This window comes from Trematomus bernacchii, unplaced genomic scaffold (assembly GCF_902827165.1).
Source record: "Trematomus bernacchii unplaced genomic scaffold, fTreBer1.1, whole genome shotgun sequence".
NCBI classification, from domain to species: domain Eukaryota; kingdom Metazoa; phylum Chordata; class Actinopteri; order Perciformes; family Nototheniidae; genus Trematomus; species Trematomus bernacchii.
The window spans coordinates 1,140,284-1,166,021 of NW_022987731.1; the positions used below are offsets into that span (position 1 = coordinate 1,140,284).

The following is a 25,738-nucleotide window of genomic DNA, read 5'->3' on the forward strand; positions in this document are numbered from 1 at the left end:
ATTCCTTTCAAAGTCAACGTTTCATTTGTTCAGTGTGTATCTCTCTAGGAAGTGTGTTCCCATGTCCACAAATCAGGTGTGCAGTTCAACAAAGGTGTAAGGGGGCGTGGCCTGTGGAAAAAAGGGGGGGGGGGGGACTGGTTGGAGGGTTTGTTTGAAATTCACAGTTTCACAGTTTGTGAATTAAAGCCTTCTTTTTGCAAAGTATTGTTTTCCTTTGCTTTTATTTTTGCCTTTTTAATGACATTGGACTTGTCAGTGAACTTTTTATTAACTTTTTAAAAAGATGTACAGTAGGGGCTCCAACAGTTGCGTAGGTCCCTCTGATGCAGGATTTATTCAGAACATAAAGGAGCTGCTAAATCAGTCAGGTCTTAAAGGTCTCCTATTATACTATTTTTAGGCATATATTATAGGTCTCAGATATATACAAATATATTAAAAAACATGTCTCTGAAGTGTTTTTCTCAAAATACTGAAACAGTATGGAGCTCAAATGCTTTTTCTCTTGCGGGTTTACCACAAGGTGAGTTCCTTTCTTTATTTCTTGCTTTTTTACACATACTCTCTCCAGTACAGGTTAGCTCTGAGTGTTAGCAATGCTTGCTATTGTAAACAAAGACCATATTACTTCCAAAACACGTTGTGCATTGTTTCTGATAGCAACGTTTCTGATAGGGCAGTGTATGTAAAGCCCGCCCACATTTCAGATATTACGTCATATCGGCAGCAAATCTGGATCAGCTCCGTTTTTAGAGATTTGGGTACGTAGGAAAAGAGAGAAGGTTTTGTTTTCTGACACTTTGTGAGTTCCCTGACACACCGGGGACACATATTTATGTTTAAAGGACATTAAAAGTGCATTTTGCATGATAGGAGACCTTTAAGAAACAATGAGTTACAATAACAAAGACATTGTGGCCTACAAAGAGAAACATTTCACACAGACCTCTGGTCAGATCTAGGAAAACATCTAAACTGAATAAATCACATCGCTGCAACTTTCCAGCATAAATCAAAACTTTGATCTTCCAGGACAACTTCTAGGTGAACCAGTATCTGATCTGAGAGATGCAGCCTGAACTTTTCTGTAAACAGATCCAAGAGAAAGTTCTGCTGCCCTGCAAACCTTCCAAAGTCTCCTCTGGACGCCTATCCCTATCGTCTATCCCTTGACCTCAGCACGCCCCCTCACTTCAGAGTCAACTTTGTATATCCAGTGCATAGACTTTCTCTTGATACATTTGTACCTTAAGCCACAGTCCTCTTACTGTATGGTGACCGTTGAGCAGCGACATAGTGATTCACCCCAGATAAGTTAAAATCATGTCTGCTTCATTAAAGGATTTATTTGGTAATAGATGCACATTATTCTACATTTTACTATATTATACCAACAATGTGTAAACCCATCTCTCAATATATATTTTTTTAATTTCCTGTGTGTGGCGCCAAGCTAAAAGCCTGATGATTCCACCTGTAGAAGAAAAATGGCTCAGTGAGTTGCTATAACTGTTGGTGATTGTCTTAATCAAAGGTTACTCAACAGGATGAAATAGTGCATCTTTGGGGACAATTATCAAAAGATGGAATAATTCAACTTTAGGCTGAGGGATATACGGTGGCCAACAAGGGCAAACAAGATTTAGAGGCCCAAGACATTTCCACGAGTAGATTCATTCATTCAGAAAATGATACAAAGTCAAAATGCAGAAATCCAAAATAGGTGTTCTGTGTACATAAACCTCATTATCAAAGGTGTCGGACTGCAAGATTGGAGGACAGTGTTCACAGGCCTACTGTTCAAAACTAGCTTAGAAAACTCCATGTTTTTTATTTATACCAACATCATTAGATGTAAAACATGGAGCATCCATGTTTGTGTTTATTGCACTTCAAGTCACAAGTGTATGCCCTGCATTTTTCACTTTCTAATAATCATTTTAACTGAAGGGCCAAACAAAATATAAATGATAAACCAGAACTTGTATACTTGCAAGTGTTGCAAGCCTGAGATATCTTCTACCTTTGTGCCTAGAGCTCCAGTGTTGTTAAAGAGACATCACAGAGCCAAATAGTAACACCATGAACTAACACTGTGTGTTTTACTAAATCCCTGCAGAGCCGACAAGGGCAAACACGCCGGCTTAAAAACATTTCCATGCTGCAGCTTCAGGAACAATGCAAAAGCCAACAAGACAAATGGGGTTCCAAAATAAATACAACAAAGGAAATGTGCTGCAAATTAATTAACAGAAAGGAAAGTGATATATAAACAGAAACGATGCAACGTTTTTTTTAAAGTACCCAGAAAACAGAGCAATAGAGAAATGTGTCCAAGCTTCATATTGATTTTTGCAATTTAACTGAGAATACACATGTGCAATTAGCATTTTAGTGGAACTGCTCCAACAAACAGACAGCTGTCTTGTGTGCAAAGTCACAAAATAAAACTGTAATTCTGCCACCATACCACCAGCAAATCATCTCCATCTGCCAGCAGCGAGAAAGTGTGTATACAGCAGCAGGTAGCTGTGAAGTGTGTGCTGTCTGTGAATAAATCCTACACCTCCTGAAGACCACCTGTTGACAAGGTGAAGGGGGAATTAACCTACAGATATTGAAGCAATTTTTCGTATTGGCCAAACGGTGGTACTGAAACTTGTGTCAGTCCGTGACGTCATTGGGCCCAAACGTTTTATTCCCATTGACTTACATTTCTGTACCACGCCGACTTCCACATCAACGTAGGTCTGCGTGACTGCGTCATGGATATATGAAGAGAACGTGTTGTCCCAATGTTAACATCGCTGAGATATTATCACGTCTACTCTAGCTTGGAAAAAAACGATATGGGCTGTTTATCAGACCACAAAGAATTAGCTACATGCCCCTCCCTACAGTCCCTCTCCCTCACTTCCTGTCGCTTGGAGACAACTTCACTGGGGGTGAGCGGACTACAGAGTCCCATCCTTGGTAGGCGCTGTATCGACTCCCTTTGCAGTCGGTGCAAGAGCAAGCCATGCTGAAAAACGTAAAAGCTGTCATGGGCAAGTTAACCGAGTGTAGCTGTCAAATTCATATTTCGTGGGTAGAAAACGCCAACGGTGACGCTCTGATGCTGCGTTGATGCTTTCGTCATGCAGAAGTGGGTGTGGTTAAATCTCAACTGGGTTGGAAAAACAAAAGGCCTGAATCCGTTAGCTACAAAGCTAGCAGGGACAACATTAGCTGCAGCTTAAGGTGGACTGGATCTTAAGGTGGACTACTCTCAAGTTTTTATAGTGCAGCAACATTTGCTTCTGCATTGTTTTTGGTTTTCATGGTAACATGGCAAAGTATTTATCATCAACTGACATGCCTGGTAACCCAGGAGGCATCGCTGCCATAAAGTCTACTTTCAAATCTATAAAAAACACATTTAACCACTTTAACCAGATGTTTCTAACGGGGGACTATAAGTAGTAAATGTGTCAAACGATTTTCAGTATTGTTAAACTTTATTTTGTATTTAATAGATTAATTTATTCATACAACACTTATAATGTTGCCATATTATGGTTAAAGTCCTCAATGTGTCCTCCACTTATCACACAGTCGCTTATCTTTGTGATTCATTATCATTATCGTAATAACTCATACTGGCTTACTGCAGCACGAACTGTCCGTACACTCACTCACACTCGCCCATAGACACACACACACACTCACACTCGCCCATAGACACACACACACACACACACACACACACACACACACACACACACACACACACACACACACACACACACACACACACACCCACCCTGGGACTGAGCAGATGGTTTCCATTTTACATTTTAACATGACATTTTATTGCATTTTTCAGACAGAATGAAATAGTGAACACTAATCAGAACAAATATAGATAGCAGCAGATAAGCAGATGGTTTCTAATTGTGTCTGAAGGCAGCGTCAGTCCGCAGCTGAGACTAAATAGGAGGGGTGGGTTTTTCCATCCAGCTTCCAACACCTGCAGCCTCCCCTCCCTCCCTCATTCACACACATGTATTCCCTCCATGTGCCTGGGAGTTCTTGCTGGTTTCTGAGAGGATTTTCTCCGGTTTAAGGCTTCTATGGAAGTCTCTTGCATTGACGTTTGTATCAGCTACTGGAGGGTTTAAGTGTGACCATGCTTTGTGTCCGTTTCTAAAATCCAGATGATACAACATTTGCACTGTATTTCTGCAAAAACAACTCACAATGTTCTGATCACACCTGTTAAGCCCTGAGCCTGTTTTTCAGGTCTCAGGCTCGAAAATGACATTCCCAGAACAAATGACCATATCTTCCCTTCTTAAAGGGTTAAATTAATAATCTTTTTTCTCAAAGTAATGATAAACCTGTGAGTTGGATGTAGAAAAGTCAGAATCAATATAGATGTTTTTTATTTTAAAGAAAATTCAGATTTTACGTCCGTCCTTTTTTACTTATAGTGAAAACCACCCTTGGATGATGGGTTAGTAGACTAAAAGCTTTAGGAATCCAAAGTACAACATATAATAAGTACCCTGTATCAAGATTGATGCAAAACAAGTGACATTTGACCTTTTTAGAGAGATTTAGCAAAAAGAAACCACTTCTGGGGTCATTTGGGTGGATTTTCCATATCTCTGGCCCCCCCTTGCTCAATTTTGATGGTTGACACCTCTTTCTGACCGTTAGAGCCAATAGAATCGAAGGGGGAGTCCCCCACACACACACGTTGTGAAGAGAAAAGGTGGGGGCTTCGCGCATGCAGTTTTGCATCAGAGTGAACCTATCTCTAGCTTTGACATCTGGAAACGGAAAAGCAGTTTTATTGCTTATGGATTATCAGAAATCATTTCAAAGGGACACAGACACATTAGATTAACCTATGGATTAACTTCAGCAGCGTTTTTATCGTTTTAATGCCATTGAAGACCACTTTGGAGAGACTACAGAGCCAAGGTAAAAATGTTAGCATTTTTAGCTACCTAGCGTCACCTGTTTTGATGTCCGTTTTTGCTTATAACGTCGCAAATACGCATAATTCAGTGGTAATTTCGGTGTCAATAGATTTTGTGTCACCTCACGATGTGAATCGACGTGTTGGATGTGGTGAAAAGATAAATAATAAGGTTTTGTGAGTGATTTTCTGTGCAGTAAGGTGTTAGCATTTTTCGCTCGTTGCTAATTCAGAGGCTCAGTGTTAGCATTGTGGGTTTTCTTTTGAAAAAAAAATAAAATCGATCAGTTAGATGAGTTTCTTCCCGTTACATGGATACAAAACATTCATAGTTTTATTAAATGAACATGCCCTCAGACACTGTTTCCTGCAAGATGTTGCGGCAGTGCCCCGGTACCGGGGTCTCTCGGGCTTAACAGGTTAAATGATACTGATACAATGTCATTGAGTGTTTTACTAAGTTGCCCTGGCATGACTCACCCCTCCTACCTACTGTGTAGGTTGTTAATCACACCCTATATAGTAACACTTAATAATTATAATAGAAGTAGAGGAGGATATTGGTTAGTTATACAAAGCAATACAATCCATTTAATAGGTGGGGGGGGGGGGTGGAGGATGAGTCAATAAAACATTGTGACGCAGGGTAGAAAAGGAAACCTCTCTCATTTTACATTTCAATTTCCTTAATGTTGCACAATTAAACACCAAATAAGATTCCTATTATGTTGATAAACTACTTAGCAATGGCCCTACATCAGGTAACATGTGTAGCCATGTCCCCTATTTATTTGAATCTAAACCATAATCTTTTCCTAAAGCTAATCAAGAAGATTTGCCAAAACTCACCATTCTTTTTGCCTGAACCTACATTAGCTTCTCTACTTTATGTTTCTCAATAGTAAAAAAAATATCAAGTGTTTAAAACTGCTGCCGTCCGTAGATTTCAAATATCTGACAAGAACAGTCATAAATATCCTTTGGGGGATCAAAGCAATCAGTCTATGCTGTGGTTTTCCTGTAGAGATTTGTGTGTAGATCACAACTAAAGTGTATCTCTGTCACGGTTAAGAAAAATGTGTGTGAGGTGCCTCTTGTGTGTACCGTATGCTTCTGGCATGATCCAAACCCTTTGTGTTTAATCAACCGGCTAATGTGTATCTTGAAGAGGAGAATTAAATGGGAGGTAAGGGCCTATCTGTGCAACATTAATGTGTGAACTGTGAAGGCTTTGAAGCTTGGGATGCAAAGGCATCAGCCTAAAAAAAAGCACATCCAGGTGATAAAGGCTGAGAGCCGATAACCTGAGATAGCCTCTGCGAAGCTGCTTAACTCTGAAATCATGTTTCTGCAGTTTACCTACATTGGATTGTCCAGCCTGACAAATGTCACTGAGGATTTCCAACATATCAAGCTATACATGACTCATACCGAGGTCATTTATTTGAAGAGGCTCAATTCTGCTTTTGGGGGTTTTCCCTTCCCTGTAGTGTGTTCTATAGGTTTTAGTGCATGTAAATGGTCTGCAAAGGATAACATCCCTGTGTTCCCTCCAGAGGGAGTTTCTCTTCCACACATTGTACGTGATTTGCTTAGGGGCGAGACATTTCCGAGACGTCTCTCAGCGGTTGACCAATCACCAATCAGAGCAGACTGGGCTCTGGTTTCAGACAGAGGGTGAAAAGAGGTGCTGCAGCACAGGCAGTATGAGACACATAAAGAGCTTTTTGAACATTAAAGCATGGAGACATGTCACAGTAGAGACACTACATACTGATATGAACCTGAACATTAGCATAATATGGCCCCTTTAAGTTCTCGACATTACTTAACATGGATTTGAAGAGCTACTAAATGAAACGAGGAATAATCTTTAGCCTCTATATTCCTTGATGATTTCATCTGTCTTTTCTTTAGATCAGTTCACAACAATACTCATTTGAACTATTGTGTTTGACGCTGCAAGTAAACAAATAAGTGACCAATCATTGACCAGCCATCGACTTAAAGGGCCCATGTCATGGCCATTTCCACTGATCATAATTACATTGTTGAGGTATACTAAAATAGATTTATACTGTGCAATTTTCCAAACTCACATTGGTTTCGCATACAGCATCTCTGTCAAGCATGTGTATTCAGCAGTATTCACTTTCTCCACTAAACGACTCGTTGGAGCTCTTGCCCCCCCCCTCCCTGTGAGCCTAGTGTGCTCCGATTGGTCAGCTCGGCCACTCGTTCTGATTAGTCAACCACCAGAGAGGCTGCGCCCATGTCAGTGCTTTTCCCGGCTGCTCTCAGCGTAACATCAGTCTTATCATGGCGTCGGTACAGCGGTATATTTTATATACATATATATTTTTAACTGTTGTTATAGAAGAGTGTGACGGCCCCAGGGCCTTTGTCTTACGATGGGGTGGAGCTGAAGAGGCTAATCAGCACGATCACGGACACCTCCGGACACTACGGCCCCAGTCTCTCTCCAAAGCGGCTGCAGGAAGACTAACTCTGCGATCCTCTCAACCACCTATCTTTGCATTTACCACAATAAATGTGCCGTGGTTTTGTAAACTCGTGTATGTCTCCTTGTCTTTCCGTTGTGGCCTACGAGCCGCTCATAACAAAGAGTAAGTTATTTTTACCCGTTATAAACTACTACTGTTTGATGAGAAATCAAATCATGGTTTGCTATATATGAATTCAGGGAAGAAAGGATAGGCCTACTAAGTATTTCCATTAAACTTTATTTTTAGAAATGTACAAAATGAACATAAATATACATATATACACACGGTATATCATCCATTCCTCCTCCTCGCATCTTGCCTGCGCACAGTCGGTGCGGTGCCTTTTAGCACGACGCCTCAGTAGTAGTAGAAGTGCCTTTTAGCACGTCATGGATTGTCCGCCAGGATCTGGCTGGACGAAATCAAATGCAAATCACAAAATATTAGAGAAACTTAGTTGTTTTAGATTCGTTAGTAGTAGTTGTGTAATGAACAGCTTGCCTGCTAATATGCTAACCTAGCTTTGTTTACCTTGGTAGCTAACACGATATGAACGTTAGCTTGGAGGAAAGGCAACTATAATGCAGTGTAATAAAACTACTATGAACAAAAGCTAGTGGTTCATATTAGGCTAGCAATAACGTGTTTATAATTGCAATCGTATACGGGTATTCTGCTACCATACAATGTAACTTGCATGAATACATTGTTTTGCGCTAGCATACAGCTAGCCTCGTTAGCTACATGCAGTATATGTACGGTCACAATGTACGGTAAATCACAGTACAGTATACTGTATGAGTATTCCGTGTGTGTGACTGCAGACATTCTCCTGCTATGAGATACATGTATGCAAGGCCATCTGCTGATATTAGAGTTGATATATGGAAACTCTAGCAACTTAGTTAGCACAGTTAGCACTGTGTCAATGGCTTAGCAGTCCAACACAGTTTACACATTTAAACAGTCTTGTTTGATAAATACACAAATAACAATGCAAACTTACAGGTTGTGTACCCAGATCTTCCCCTGCTCCAAACGGTCCAAACAAGCTGTGCATATCCGGCCTCAAACTGGGCAATGTTTTGGAAGCTTTCGTCTGTGAAATGCCGTTCTTCGAACCTCTGGAGGAACACGCCGCTGCTGGTGTGGCCATAGCTCTTCGGGATTGGTCCATTTCGTTCCGGGTACCGCCTGACATCAGGCGGTACCCGGAAGAATCAAATGGGCAGTGACGTATCTCCAACGAGGCGTTTTGGGGAGGTATTTTCTGTGTTAGAGTTTTACTCGCTACAGGGTGTACTTTGAGGGTTTTGACTCTGCACACCGTTTACATGCATAAAAACCTTCATAACACACAAGGGGACGGGTAATAACCGGAAAAGCATGACATGGGAGCTTTAACTCAGTTTGACCCTCTCTTGTCCGTCTGTGCTGAAACAGCCTGCAGCAAGGCAAGGCTCTTTTTGCTGCCAGTGTTTGGTCTAATCACCAAATTCCTCCAAATCAGAGGAGCTCATGTCAGTCAATGCAGGTTGTAGCAGAGCATGTGACTGGTCAATAGAATACAATAAAAACATGGATATTGAAAAGCTACACTTCAAATATGTGTGGAATATATACTGTATGGTATATCGCTCCTTATTAATTGATCCTATCATCCCTGTACTATTCATATATATGGAGGTGTGTGGCGCAGTGGATTAGTGCGGTGGTGTTCGGATCAGGGGAGCACAGGTTCAAACCCCACTGCAGTCAGCATGTCGTTGTGTCCCTGGGCAAGACACTTCACCCCAAATTGCTCCTGTGGGGATTGCCCACAGTATTGAGTATGTAAGTCGCGTTGGATAAAAGTGTCTAACAAGTAACATGTAATATAATATGCATAAAGGCATTTTCAAATTGTCAGGTCATCTTTTATATAGATACTATTCTGCACTCTTCTTACTGTAACTTCTGCACAGTAATTTCCCTGTAGTCAAATATGTTTTGTCTTATCTTCTCTTATCTTTATCTATTGACCCCGAGCTACTGACGAGTGATGAGTTGTCACCCTGAGCCATATACGTTAGGAGACTGAAAGTATAATTTCGACCCTGCTAGTGACCCATAACCTCATTACAGCCCGTTACAGTGGCAGATGTGGAGGCCCAAAGGCAACATGGGAAGTAGAAAAATAAATAGCAACTAAACACAAATACCCAGGAACTGAATTAATAATATCAGTACTTTGGTTTCCATATTCATTTATTCCAATATTGTTTTCATTAATTAATCTGCAAAGGTATTTATAATTGTGTGTGGAAATAAATGTTACTTTTTCTTAATGTATTTTTATGTTATATGTTTTATCTGTGTTAGCTGTAGATAATATATGAAATATTTCCCAATTAAAGAAACAAAATTATTTAATAATTTGGTTCCGTCTATTGTTATTTATCTGTCTTGCATAGCACATTGCTGAAACAGGGAGAAATGAAATAAAAACAATTAACCTGTTAAGCCCTGAGCCTGTTTTTCAGGTCTCAGGCTCGAAAATGACATTCCCAGAACAAATGACTATATCTTCACTTCTAAAAGGGGTAAATTAATAATATCTTGTCTCAAAGCAATGATACTTGCTTTGAGAGCAAGTATTTTCTGTAGAAAAGTCAGAATCAATATAGATGTTTTTATTTTAAAGTAAATTCAGATTGAACATAGTAAAAAAATGTAAATTATAGTTTCCGTCCAAAGAAAAACCATTACTAATAGTGAAAATCACCCTTGAATGATGGGATAGTACACAGATAATTCTCTTTTACTCAAAATCACTCCTTTTATTTAATGTGTTACTTGAATTTGCAAGTATTTTTGTATCTTCATTTTGACAAGTACATTTAAATCATAGCACCAAGTAAATGTTAACTAAAGTAATGTGTTGACTTACAACCTGTGAAAAGCTAGTAAAATATACCTGGGCAATGTGAGTAAAGGTGGGCGACACCCTCAATGACGTCAGAGGAGTTTGCGCACAGTGCAGACATTTAAAAAAAAGCAGCCGGTTCCAGTTGAAGAGAGCATGGACCCTCGTCTAATATGAATACTCGTGGATTTTGAATCATGTAAGTATATTTGTGTACTTTATTAACTCTGTAAATCCCTGTTAGTTTGTCAGCTTAATGTGGATATCAAACGAACGTTAGCTAACGTCAGTGTTTCAGTTTAGCTAATTAGCGTGCTAGCTAATTTAGCCTGCTTTCATGGACGAGACACACACAACATGTAATACTTAGTGGTTTAGTAGTTGCTTCAAATTAGTCAACAGCTGGCGAAATTCACTGTTTTGAATAAAAAATGTGGCAGTGGGGCATTAGTAGTTCAGAAGAGTTTTTTTCACTTCGGTGGGGTGGTGTTCGCGCTACATTTTCAAATGCTGCTCGGTAGTTAAAGGTGGGGTAGGTAATTTTGGAGAAACCAGCTCGAGTGCGCTAGAATTTAAAAATACACAGCCGGAAAAAATCTGCCACTTCCTTACAGAGCCCCTCCTCCAACACACACGAACGTGCACATGACCAATGAGGGCACGAGATAAGTTTGTGCACAGATGGAAGGCTGACAGGCAGGTAGGCCATCCAGTTATTTTAGCCGGAAAACGGCGGTACTACACTTCCGTATCAGTCGCTGGGTCCGGAAAGACTATTTCCCATTGACTAACATTGGGAAAGAGATGTCTGTAAATCGTTATTTTTTTTTTAACTAAATAAACTACCCAGTATGAACATTTGTATAGCCCTTATTAAAAACATTCGGTCCTCGAGTTGTAAAATGTGCTAATAACGTTATTCTGAGAGTTATTTTCCTTGCCATTATGAACGCGGATCTAACCCACGGGACCATGCCGCCCGGCACGTTCATGTGACGTGTTCAGTACTACATGAGTTTTACCTTTACCCATGGATGCACAATAAGAACGGATTATATGATTATATGAATACTTTCGTGACGTTTCGCTCTCTCAAAAGTTGGGCCATTTTGTCTTCATGCGCCAATGAGCAACTCTCATAGGAATGAACGAGGCCCCGCCTCCCAACGCTGTATCCAGTTCTTATTATACATCCATGATCCAAATATGGTCATTTCCTTTGTATCAGCAACCAATCGTGAAAGTACAAAGGGGTCTTAAACCAAAAAACGAAATCTCATTGGCTGGTGTCAATTTCTGACGTGATTCATTCAGATGCGTCAAGTGTTTTACACTTCCTTGTTTAGCTCTCCGCTGGAAATTTAAATCTCAAAATGGAAAAAGAACAGCGAAAAAAACATTCACAGAGAAGACGACAACAATTGTCACTTGCACGAAGCAAGGTTAGACAAAAAACAAATGATCCTGACTATGAAATACCGTCACGGAGTGCGTCGATGTGCAAGCTATCGTCCAAAGAACAGGAGAGTTTAGCTTGCGCCACACAGCAATCTTTAACCTCTTATGCACCGCCCCCCCGGTACCGGGTGGATAAACGCGTCATTTGCAGGAAACAACGTCTAAGGAATCTTAATATTTAATAAACTATGAATGTTTTATATCCATGTAACGAGAAGAAACTCAGCTAACTGATCTTTTTTTAAAAAGAATCTAAAAAAAAACCACAATGCTAACACTCAGCCTCTGAATTAGCCACGAGCGAAAAAATGCTAACACCTTACTGCACAGAAAATCACTCACAAAACCTTATTATTTATAATTATATATTTATCTTCTCTACATCCATGACATCGTTTCACATCGTGAGGTGACACAGAATCGATGGGTACCCACATTATCACTGAATTATACGAATTTGCGACGTTATAAGCAAAAACGGACATCAAAACAGGTGACGCTAGGTAGCTAAAAATGCTAACATTTTTACCTTGGCTCTGTAGTCTCTCCAAAGTGGTCTTCAATGGCATTAAAACGATAAAAACGCTGCTGAAATTAATCCATAGGTTAATCTAATGTGTCTGTGTCCCTTTGAAATGATTTCTGATAATCCATAAGCAATAAAACTGCTTTTCCGTTTCCAGATGTCAAAGCTAGAGATAGGTTCACTCTGATGCAAAACTGCATGCGCGAAGCCCCCACCTTTTCTTTTCACAATGAGTGTGTGTGGGGGACTCCCCCTTTGATTCTATTGGCTCTAACGGTCAGAAAGAGGTGTCAACCATCAAAATCGACCGAGGGGTTCCAGAGATATGGAAAATCCACCTAAATGACCCCAGAAGTGGTTTCTTTTTGCTAAATCTCTCTAAAAAGGTCAAATGTCACTTGTTTTGCATCAATCTTGATACAGGGTACTTATTATATGTTGTACTTTGGATTCCTAAAGCTTTTAGTCTACCTTACCATCATCCAAGGGTAATTTTCACTATAAGTAAAAAAGAATTTTTGGACGGACACTATAATTTACAGTTTTTTACTATGTAAAATCTGAATTTTCTTGAAAATAAAAAACATCTATATTGATTCTGACTTTTCTACATCCAACTCACAGGTTTATCATTACTTTGAGAATAAAGATTATTAATTTAACCCTTTTAGAAGGGAAGATATGGTCATTTGTTCTGGGAATGTCATTTTCGAGCCTGAGACCTGAAAAACAGGCTCAGGGCTTAACAGGTTAAAGGTCGTTTTCTAATAAATGTAATAATCTATGAATTTAATATACATTGAGCACAAATCACACAACTAAAATACAATAAATAAACTTTATTTTGTCAACATTAAATATAATTTTTGCTAAAAGATAACATAAAACCCCAAATACTACACTGACCCTTTAAGTCTGGATACTCAATAAGCACAAACTCAGCAGTCATAATAAAAAAAAAATCTCAGCAGTCATAATAAAAAATGTAACATTGGCATGACTTGAATGGTAATTTTTGCTCTATTGAAAAAAATATGAGTGAATATTAACCCATGGGTCTGCTGTTCTGTAAAACAATTCAATCACTATTAACCAACATTAACTTGTCAAAAATATAAAATAAAAATATCACTGCCACAAGACAAATCTACCCCATCAACATAGATTTGGAGTGGTGCTTTTTAAACATTCAATAAAAACATACAGCTCCCTGAAACTGAGCAATTGCAACATTTAAACCGGCACTCTGAATTGGTGCACTTTAAGTATGCCATTAAAACCTTAATGCATTTTAACATTTTGATTAACAGCTAAGCTAAACATCAATGTAAGACAGTGGAAGGTACATATCAAGAAGTCAGTTGGGATGTATGATCCAAGATAGTTTTTTGCCATGTCTTTAAGACAGCAGGTTCAACTTTAAAGCTTGTACTTTCAGGGTCAACTTAATCCCATCCAGTCCGAGAAAAAGTTTCTGGAACACCTCGAAAGTGTAGCGCAGTGTTGGGGGGTATGCCAGGTTTAAGGCATAAATCAGCCCCATAAGCAGCGTGCATGCCTTGGCAGTACTGCCGCATCCTGGCATCATCTCTTTGCCTTCAAGCAGGAGGGCTGCATCCACTGGATCCTCTCCATTAGCACCATGGACAACCAGGATCTTCAGGACGTGTTTAGTTGCATCACTGCGGCTGTCCTCCTGCATACAATTTACAAGAAAAATGAAGTGAGAAACAACTGAAAATAGAATGCTTGAATCATTCAAAGTGACTTCATTATCAGGGCAGAATGAACACATGTGCTAAAGACCATCATTAACTCTGAGACCCTAGGGCCCTAATCCGGGCCGGCCCATTTTACTGTCTTTCAGAGGCTCTAGAGGGCTCAGTTCTGAAGCTAGAGTATAATTATAAGACATTTTAGAAATATAATTATAAGAAATGTTAAGTATGACAAAAATATTTTAGCAATGGTAATAAAGAAGTATTTTCTTGACATGAGAATACCAGCAGTGGCCCCAAGCCAATTTGTGTTGCATCAATAATGTTGCAGCTATAGTAAACGTAGAAATTATTTTTGACTACTTTATATACTGCAGGGTAGCTTAATCCATAATAATACATCATAATTTAGAATTTGATTTATATTTTTGAACTAATCTCATGGTTCAAAGTAACTAATGCTGTCAAATAAATGTAGTGGAGTAAAAAGTACAACAATGTCTTCCAAAGTGTAGTGGAGTAGAAGTATAAGAAGCATAAAATGAAAATACTCAAGTAAAGTACAATTATCTCCAAATGATACTTGATAATGAGTACAGTACTTGAGTAAATGCACTTAGTTACATTCCAGCTTTATACTGTGAATGATTGAGCTCCAGGTCGCATTTTTAGGTTACAAAGTTGACTTTATATTGGAGGGGGGGGAACACATCCAACATTTTCTAAATTACTGACAGGCATAAGTTATTCAGTTATTGAAAAAGAAAAAGCCTACTACTAACTAACATGATAGACATACGCTGTTGAAACTCTGAGAGCCGTTCAAACAAAATAACACTGCCATCTTTTAATCTTCACTTGTGGCGTTGGTTTAATTTACGTTAGCCGTGTGTGTGTGTTTACTGTGAATTAGCTTCTTTTGGGATTGCTTGGTCCGTGTACGCTTCGTTCATTTATTGATGGCAGAAACGAGAAAACAGCGGTAGCGCTGGGTCTAACCTGTGTAACGGCAGCAACATGTTTGCTGGTCCGGCTGGCTGGCTCCGTCTCCCGGCGGTGGGGAGGAAGAGCCAAGGGTGCGAGTCGTTTTCTCGTGTCTGCCACTAACTTTAATACATTAAACTACTTTCAAAACGCACAGGACAAGCCCTCTGGCCAACTCGACTTCTTCGTCCTCTCATGTTGGGGCAGACTGGCGCTACAGTGACTCGCTATCGCCTCTCGAGTAACAAGTGGTACTACAAAGCCAGGGCTAGTCAGTTAGCATGCTAATTTCAGTAGCTAATATATCTATAGATATTAGGGGTGTAACGGTATCCGTATTCGTCCCGTACCGTCACGGTTCGGACGTCACGGTTCGGTACATGCAGTCACACGACGAATACGCCTTTTTTTACGAGTGGGAGAAAAGTCTGTCATTCAGGGCAGTATCCATTACACTATATATAATCCAGGGAGCGGTATTGCGCCTACAATCTGTTTGCCCAGCGCCCTTAAACAAAAAATGAAGAAGAAGAAAACACAACAAAACGAACAAAATAAAAGAAGAAGAAACGTTAGTATTGCGAGTTCAGATAACACACAGGAGCTAGAAGACCCACCTGCTTCTTTTAAATTGGCTGTGTGGGAACATTTCGGGTTCCCTGTGTACTACAACGATGGAGAGCGAGTGGAGGATCGGACGAGGACGGTGTGTTGGCGTTGTTCGACAGGGGTGCGGTATGCTAATGGTAACACACGCCAAACATGCTAAATCATATCAGAAGACATCACCCATATTTGGCAATCACCGGAGCCCGGCAAAAGACAACAGCAGTTCAACAGCTTATGCCCGCTGCTTTTAAGAAGCCAATAGACATGAGAGCCGAGAGACCAAAAGAAGTAACGGAAGCTTTTGGCATATATATTTCAACGGCTATGCTGCGCCCTTATGCAATAGTAGAGGACCCCGGCTTTTATTGATTGTGATTGAAACACTTTCTTATTATTTATTTTGTAATATTTTCAAGACATTCTTTTTAGTTTTACAGCTTATTGAACCTTTTTGTTTGACATCAGCCATTATAGATAATATGGCCACCTGAGTGTGTGTGGTACTGTTTGTGGTTTGTTTTTAACTGTGTAATAAAGTTAATTATTCAAAATGTTAAAGTTCCTTATTTTTAAACTGAAACTTGCACTACTGTTCAAAATAAATAAAAACAAACCTGGAATGATACATTTGGGACTTTTTTTTGCTTTTTCTTGTTGTACCGAACCCGTACTGAACCGTGACCCCCAAACCGAGGTACGTACCGAACCGTGAATTCTGTGAACCATTACACCCTTAATAGATATACATAGATACAACACAATAGATTGGCGTCTTTGACATAATGCAAGCACTGTAACCTCTTCGGTTTCTGTACATATTTTTTTGAATGTTTAAAAATATTCTGTCCATGTCTTTTCTTTATCCATTGTAACCATAACCTGACAGGATGACAAAGCTAATTTTGGAAAACTGCGGCTAACGCTAACTCAGCTAACATTACTTTTCCTCTCCTCTGCTTTTGACAATGCTATTCCAACTGTTATGCCCTTAGTTGTATAGACGTGAAATAAAACGTGGAACCTTCTTTAGATGCATGTGAGTGTTTTTTTTAATTATCTGGTAAATTACAGTTAAGGTTAGCTAGCTAACAGCACGTAACATATCTAAAACATAATCTCTCAACTTTGTGAACTAATGCACAGAAACGTTAACATGGTTCAAGCAAACAAGAATCAGGCTATTATGCACAAAGACACATATATTATCATAAGTCTTAAACAGAGAGACAATAACTTACCAACACTTATTTTTCCAGCCATGCAGCTCCTCCGACAGCCTTCAAAGTGCAAACCTAACTGAACCGTTGTCCAAAATCGCGGGTATCTTGTCTTGTCAAGACGCATGCGCGGATTCAAACAGCTACTATGGTTTTAGATTAACATTTACTTAGTATTTTAAGGTTTATGAGCAGTGACTATAAATCATTTAAATAGTATGAGTAAATATATAATAAAACGTACTCCTCCCACACTGTAAATGTATTACATGAATAAAAGGTGTATACATTTAAAATGTTACTTAAGAAATTCTAGTTCTTTGTGAATCTTGATATTACCATGTAAAAAGTATGACAGTTAATTCAATATATTTTACTACACCAAAAAGTCAGTTTTTTTTGTGTATATGAAAACTCTGTTTATTGACATAAATGTTATGATGGATTATCAGTAATCATTGCAAAGTGACACAGAGACATTGGATTAACCTTCAGCAGCGTGTATATGCGTTTTAATGCCCTTGAACACAACTTTTGATCAGAAAACAGCAAAGGTAAGGCGTATTTGCCGTTTTGGCCCCGTAAAGTGAAGTTGTGTGTTGTCTTTGCTTGCTTTCGCTGCCGTGAGTTCTGGTCGCACAGTGAGGATACTTATACCATTGGAATCTGCGGAATATCAGCTTTCATATGATATCTAGTTTGTGCAGATTGCACAAAGTATAACATCTCTACTGTGAGTTATGTGCTAAGTGCGTTAGCATTTTCTTCGCTTAGTGCTAAGTCAGAGGCTTGGTATTACCCTTGTGTTTCGTTTAGCAAAAAATTGTTAATATTGTCTGATAGCTGAGTTTCTTCCCGTTAAGTGGGTATGACACATTAATAGGTTGTTAAATGTTAAGAAGCCCTGAGACACAGTTTCGTAAATATTGTTGTGTTGTGCCCCTGCCCGCGGGGGCATCGGGCTTAACAGGTTAAACTGTCATTTATTTCTATATAGTCAATGTTAGTTTGATAAATGATAGTCTTACTCTAATCACTCAGTTTGGAGTGCTGTTCACTGTTTCACATTTCCCTAATGTCAAATTTCACTGAAATTGTCCCGTATATTTTATCCTTAGAAAATAAATCTAATTGTAAAGGTTTGGCTGTAAATGTGTTGATTCGTGCAGCTCAGCTCTGCACCAAACGCTCTCTGATGATGGTGATGTGTGTCCTTTTCAGCCATGCAGACAGATCAATCAGCCGCTCTCTCTGGTCTGCAGAGCAACACTCAGCCTGTCCAGAAACACACACGCTGCTTCCTGACCTTTGCAATCCTTTCATTATTTAGGAGGACTCTATCCAACTCTGTGACAAGAATAAATACGTTTGCTTGATTAAGCTACAATGCAGAATTTTGGAAACTTGCCAAAGTGAAAATCCAAAAGGTAAAGCACATGATAAGATATTACTGCACTGTAACAACAAAACTACTTGGCAGCAGGAAAATCTGAGGGATCATCACTTATTGAAAACTTTTGAAAAGCAGTTCAATTTAACCGCGACTTTTCTCAACATCAGCTAATATTTGTTAAGACCAGAGAATCAATCAGGGAGCTTATTCACCAAAGAGAGGAATATGCACAAACACACTTTGGTTCCATCTGGACCACATTTCACATGTCTACCCTACTTTTATAATTTTCGAATCATAAATCTAATCAATAGATTTATGATCGATAGATTTATGATTAGAAAATTATAAAAGTAGGGTAGACATGTACAAAACGTGATCTGTCTATTCAATTTGTGTCTACCACAGGTTTTTGTCGAAGGAACCGGAAGGAGTTTACTTCCGGGTTTTAGGACGAGTCACTCTGGCACTCTATGGATTGGTGCATGGAATGAAATGAGTCAGCAATTTACAACTTGCTGTTTACTGATCTTGAAGTAAGCGTTTTTTTTTTATGAGTTTTTCAAAGTGTCATTACATGGCAGTTGCTGACAAGTGACTAAATAAAATACTAAATGTCATCACCCCGACACAAGTCGGCCTTTAGCTTAGCGGTGGTGATGTGCAGCCATGCAAATGTGATGTAGTTTGTTTGTAGCCTAGCGTTAGCTTTTTACTCCAGTCAATTGCATTTACACTTCCAAGTTCACAAAGTGGTATTAATATGTGGAGATTATCCTGCTGAACAACAAGTGTTAGGTGTCATAAATGTGTGTTTGACAGAGAGCTTGTTTTCTTTCCAACTTTTAAACAGCAGTCAACAGTCGTTTTAGATTTATACCTATCCTGCAGCTGAAATTCTGTTTTGCTCACACATAACATTCAGATAGTGGAAAAAAACAAAAAGAACAGGTACAAAATTCAGGGTCTTGTACAACGGACCTCCCCTTTACTTAAAGGTAGGGTAGGTAAGAATGGAGAAACCAGCTCGAGTAAGCTAGAATTTGAAAGTAAACAACCGAAAAAAATCTGCCCCTTCTTTCAGACTTCCTTACAGAGCCCCTCGTCCAACACACACGAACGCGAGCATGACCAATGAGGGCACGAGATAAGTTTGTGCACGAGATGGAAGGCTGGCAGGCAGGTAGGCCATCCAATTATCTGCCGCGGGCCGAGGCAGATAATTGGACTTGCTTTTTACAGCGCTACGGCTTCCACAGATGAGATATTTGTATATATTTATTGTCAAAGCATTTCATTTATTCATTGCTATCGGGATGTTAAGAGCATTCCATGGAATATAACAAAAAGTGTTTCTGAAGTGAATTACCTACCCTACCTTTAAGGAGAACATGGGATGGCATGTCTCCATGCCCTGGAACCGCTTCAATGGAAAAGGGCAAATGTGTCTTCCACATTAACACAATATCTTTTTGTACATAAGCACATTTTCCAATCCATCCAAGATGCATGTGTTTCTATCATCTTATCATTACCTGGTCCACCTTTCTTAAACACAATCAGCTCTTCCTGCACCTTGCTGCCTCCAGCAGACATCTGTACTACCTGACATCACCGTCAGACCTTCATAAGCCTTTTCTAAAGTCTGTCCTGTGTTCATCAATAAGATAATCACATTTTCAAATGATTTCCCCTTTGAAATCAAGGCATGCTGAACCCCAACTCGTTTTGAGCCAACCAACAACAAGCATGAAGTTAAACAGCATTACACAGCACAAGCCAGCAGAGGAAACTCAGCGAAACATCCTCACACTTCCAGCACTTTGTCACTTTTCATCAACAACACAAGCACTCATCACCACGCACGGCTTTCTCACAGAAGCAACACTTACCAACATTGATGACATTGGCGGACAGGAAGTGGCTGCAGGGAAGGCTGGAAGTGCTCACATAAGAATCTCCGTCCGTGGTCACGGTAGTCCTGGACCTCAGGGACAGGTTGGGCGAGTCGGTGTCCATGGCCATCCGGGCTGCCACAGACTCCATCACTGCTGATCGCTTACAGACACGTCCACAGTTTGGACAGATGTGTTGTTGCTGACCTCACACCACGAATACAGTCTGAGAACTTCCTCTTGTCAAAGTTCAGTAGTAGTGGAAAATGTTTAAGGAAAGTGACTGGGTCAGTCTAGATTGATCTGAAGCGGGAAAAATCCTAAAATCCAATCCAAAATGTTGTCACGGTTTAAGTCTTCTTCACATTCCACAATAGATTGCCAGACCAGATCCTCAAATTCAATGCGAAGGGCAGTTTATGATGAATGGCGTCACTCAAGAAGATGGTTTAGCCCTCCGGTTCCCAACATAATCCCTGACAGGCCAAGCTGCTACCCCTACAGCAGAGAGAGAAAGAGAGATGTGAAGAATAACCTCAAACAGGAGGGAAAACACAGAGACAGGAAGTAAAAACAGACATGATACAGGGGGTCAACATTTTTGGATGGTATTTTATCAGTGACCTTAGGTTATATGAACACATTTGTTTGTTTTTTCAAGCATTTTCAATTAAAAGCAGGGAGAGGACAGCCATTTTTTTAGCCATAGGTCGCTACCCTAAAGACCTAGAAAGGGTTATTAACGCCTTTGTTACCTCGAGACTGGATTATTGCAACGCTCTGTATGTGGGTATGGACCAGGCCTCAATTAGACGTCTGCAGCTAGTCCAAAACGCAGCTGCACGTCTTCTCACTGGCCATAAAAAGCGTGACCACATCACCCCAATTCTGGCCTCACTGCACTGGCTTCCAGTTCGGTTCAGAATAGATTTTAAACTCCTTTTATTTGTTTTCAAAGCCCTAAATGGGCTGGCTCCGGCCTATATAGCCGAACTCCTCCAGCGCTACAACCCAGCCAGAGCCTTAAGGTCGGCCGACCAGCTGCTGTTGATAGTGCCTAAGACTAGGCTTAAAACCCGAGGGCACCGAGCATTTGTAGCAGCGGGCCCCAGGCTCTGGGATACTTTGCCCCTCCATGTGAGGTCGGCCCAGACCCTAGGTTTTTTTTAATCAACACTTAAAACTCACTTCTTCTCTCTGGCCTTCTAGCCTTCTCTTATCAAGCTCCACTTTTGTGGAATTCGGCTTCCAGTTTGTGTTCGGGCGGCCGATAGCCTATCCGTTTTATTGGTACGCTTACGACCTTCCTTTTTGATAAAGCTTATAGCTGATATAATAATCTAATAAGACTGCATTGACGTAGATACGCTGTGCCTCTTCACCTATATTTGGGTCCTTGCTCTTTCACTTAAATCCTAAAAACTTGGATCGTATATTGAAAAATAAGGTTATTACTACTACTCATTCTTCTAAATCTTGTCTCTCTCTACTTCTCATACTCTCTACTCCTGTAATCGATACTTTCTATCCTCTCTATCCAAAACCTTTTCCCTCTCTAACCTCTCAAGGTTTTATTAGAGGGAAACAGGTTTGCAGAGTGGCTTATTCAGGCCGGGGAGTGTTACGATTCGTAGACACAGCGTACCTCCCTATCTCTCACCAATTTCCAACTAAGGCTCCAGTGGGGCCTTTGTTCCCTGCGTGTGCCTCTCCACCTCTGTTTCTTACTCTCTTGCTTGCTACCCTTTTCCCTCAACCTATCCTAAGGGAGTGCTTGTTCTTCCTTCTGTCTGTCTGTGTCTGTGTATTCTCATGTTCCGATTAACCCAGCCAAATTGTTCTTCTTTTGTGTCTATATCGACGCCGGGATCCGGAGTCGAGGCTGATCCTCTTGCTGTGGTCCTGCCCTGGATCCTCTATCCTGAGTTCTGGATTAAGTCGTGGACTTGGGGTCGTGGCTGGGCCTGTCTCTGCGGTCCTGCCTGGCTCTCGTCATGCTGCTTCCCTGATGGCTCCCACAGGATTGTTGTTGACATCCTCGTGGATTCATCTTCTTATTATAGACACATGCATTTCCTAAATTCGGTCTATCTACCTACGCTGTAAAACGTATTATCTCTTCGATTTACACACAGCATCTATTGCACGTCTGTCCGTCCTGGGAGAGGGATCCCTCCTCTGTTGCTCTCCCCGAGGTTTCTCCCATTTTTTCCCTTTAAACTGTGGGTTTTTCTCCAGAAGTTTTTCCTTGTACGATGTGAGGGTCTAAGGACAGAGGGTGTCGTTTTCTCTCATACTGATATTCTGAACAAACTGTGCTGTTGTATTAGCTGTAAAATGTCTTTACTGTAGGGTATTTTTATTATTTGTACAGCACAAAAATCGTTTATAAATGTGCTATATAAATAAAACTTGATTTGATTTGATCCCCAGTAACTATAGAGGAACATGGTTCTTTGCAGGAGTAACTGTGGAAATCTAAATGCAGTGTGTCCTGTGCTGTTCAACGGGAAATTATCTGGTTTTCTTTGCAGCGCCACAGATAAAACCACTGATCTGTCTTTTTCCGCTTTTACTTTATACTGATCACATAACATAAAATGAAATTCCTTTATGCTGCTGCCATGTTGTCATTGGAAGAACATTTTAAATATTTTATACCAATAAGGTGGTACAGTGATGACGTCAATCACAATCAATAAAAGCCGGGGTCCTCTACTATTGCATAAGGGTGCAGCATAGCCGTTGAAATATATATCCCAAAAGCTTCCGTTACTTCTTTTGGTCTCTCGGCTCTCATGTCTATTGGCTTCTTAAAAGCAGCGGGGATAAGCTGTTGAACTGCTGTTGTCTTTTGCCGGGCTCCGGTGATTGCCAAATCTGGGCTATGTCTTCTGATGTGATTTAGCATGTTTGGCGTGTGTTACCATTAGCATACCGCACCGCTGTTGAACAACGCCAACACACCGTCCTCGTCCGATCCTCCACTCGCTCTCCATCGTTGTTGTAGTACACAGGGAACCTGAAATGTTCCTACACAGCTGATTTAAAAGAAGCAGGTGGGTCTTCTAGCTCCTGTGGGTGTTTCTCAATGTCGAGGAAGGCTGCTCCAGAGCCACTATTTCAAGCATACTACGTCATCGAGTGCCGCCGAAGGACTGTTCCAATGTCCAGCATACTTGGAATTCTACCGAGGCCGGCGTACTTCGTAGCGATACATTTTGAGGCTGCACATGTGTAGACTCCGCGGTCTTAAAATCCCCACAATGCTTTGCGCATGGACCAATTTCCCCAAATCTGTGACGGAAAATGTAAGGCGGGGCCTCTCATATGACGCACACCTGCACACTTGCTCGCCTGTTCCACTCTTCGTTTTCCGAATGCCAGGAAGGATTCTTGCCTAGCTTCTGAAGGAAGTGACTCGGAAGACATGTGCTACCAAGCAAGCCTCCTCGACATTGAGAAACACCCTCTGTGTTATCTGAACTCGCAATACTAACATTTCTTCTTCTTTTATTTTGTTCGTTTTGTTGTGTTTTCTTCTTCTTCATTTGTTGTTTAAGGGCGGCTGGCAAACAGCTTTTAGGTGCAATACCGCCCCCTGGATTATATATAGTGTAATGGATACTGCCCTGAATGACAGACTTTTCTCCCACTCGTAAAAAAAAAGGCGTATTCGTCGTGTGACTGCATGTACCGAACCGTGACGGTACGGGACGAATACGGATACCGTTACACCCCTAGCTATAAACAAACTACATACGGGTCGATGGCTGTGCATCGACACCACTAAGCTAAAGATGGACGTGTCGGCGTGATTACCTTTTGTAGGTGTTCTGTAAGCAACCACAGTATTTGTGACACATAGAAGCTTCGGACACTCAAAACTCTTCATCTTGTGTCCACCACATAATTAGTTGCAGGCGTCTAACCACACGTTTTAAAAAGGTTGACTTCAAGATGAGGGACCTTCATTTCATGTTAGAACTCTTTCCTGCATGCACCACTCTATACGGATTGTATTCAAAAATAATAAGCACGAAAATATTCATTAAAAAATACTTTGTTCCTACCACATGGACTCAGCTCCTAGTGGCCAATAGAGAGACTGCAGCCTAAAGCAGCAAAACATTGAATTACAGTATGTCAGCTGTAGTGGCTCTGTGACCCAATGATTCAGTTTGACAAACACACACACACACACACACACACACACACACACACACACTCACAAACACGTACACACACTACATTTTTCATGTGGAGTTTCCCTTAAGGTCCTACACAGTAAACCAATGTTGTATACATACAGTATGTTGCGTAATAGACTGTATGTAATCAATGAGGCTCATATGACCACCACATGACAGGTGGAGAAATTGCAGTCAATAACAGCTCCTTATAGATACACAAATATAGCTCCATATATATATACAGTATATGGAGCTACATTAGTGTACAGATTGCATCGTGGTTTGTTGTGTGTAGATATAAGGGGTCACTAAGGGTCACCGCAGGCCCCCTTAGGGCTTCCTCAATTTCACTTTACCTCAGATACCATTATTGTTACTTTATTTCTATGTAGAACACGTCACACATATTAAATAATTCAAACAGCTGTGAGAAAAGACACCTGAAGGCAGAAGCAAAGACAAATAAAAGAGAGGGAGGGAAGAATAAAACAGAAACTTTTGAATTAATGGATTTCAAATGTTGGAATAAAACATCCTATGAATCTCCCAAAGCCTTTCAAGACATGAATTTGCAGTGACAAAACTGCAGTCTACGCACACTGGAGCATGACAGCTGCCGGCATGTTCTACCACACCTCAGAATCACCTCACCTCTCCTCTCTAAAGTTCCTTTGTTTGCCCTCCTCCGCCTTCCGCCATCACTCACAGACACCCACCCACATACAGATTGTATAAACCTGAAAAGTATTTACCTCTCAGCTTGAAAGGCTCCTTAAAACCAGCTTTCAAAGTCGAATGCTTTAATGTTGTGTATGTGATCCACCGCCATGTGAAGGACTGAACAATGTGCAGTGTGTGGGGGGGGAGTGAGTCATGTTGAGCGTGGTGGGCTGGCTGCAGGACGTGTTGGGATCTGTTTGAAGGCTTGGCGGTCAGATGGGCTGAGCTGCAGGTCAGGGCACGTTGCTGTTCCCATCAAACCCACATAGACACACTCCACCTGGACACAGGAGGAGGAGTGTGTGTGTCTATAGATTGTATGTGACGCGCTAATTCCAACGCAAGCATTCTGTCGGAAGTGTTTCGCCCATTCATTCAAAATAACATAGGAGGAGTGAGTCAAATGTGACACAGAGCTGCTTTAATTCATTCATAAGAGGCTTAGGGTATGTTCAGGCTTCCAATGATTATATCAAATATGGTTGGGGTACTAAAGAGGCCCGATTTTGCTTTTTGGGGTTTTCCCTCTCCTGTAGTGTGTTCTAAAGGTTTTCGTGCATGTAAATGGTCTGCAAAGGCTAAAATCCCTGTGTTCTCTCCAGAGGGAGTTTCTCTCCCACACACTCCCCCTCCTGCTTGAAACG

General features: G+C 40.6%; 1 protein-coding gene across 1 annotated transcript in view; it reads right to left on the reverse strand.

Moving 5' to 3' along the window:
* plch2a (phospholipase C, eta 2a) overlaps positions 1–25,208 on the reverse strand; it is a 243,904-nt gene extending 218,696 nt beyond the window's left edge. Inside the window, 3 exon segments of the mRNA XM_034145637.1 lie at positions 20,179–20,679; positions 24,255–24,296; positions 25,127–25,208. Coding sequence (XP_034001528.1) covers positions 20,179–20,332 — 154 coding nt within the window. The 5' untranslated portion in view covers positions 20,333–20,679; positions 24,255–24,296; positions 25,127–25,208.
* Positions 25,209–25,738: the final 530 nt, after the last annotated feature.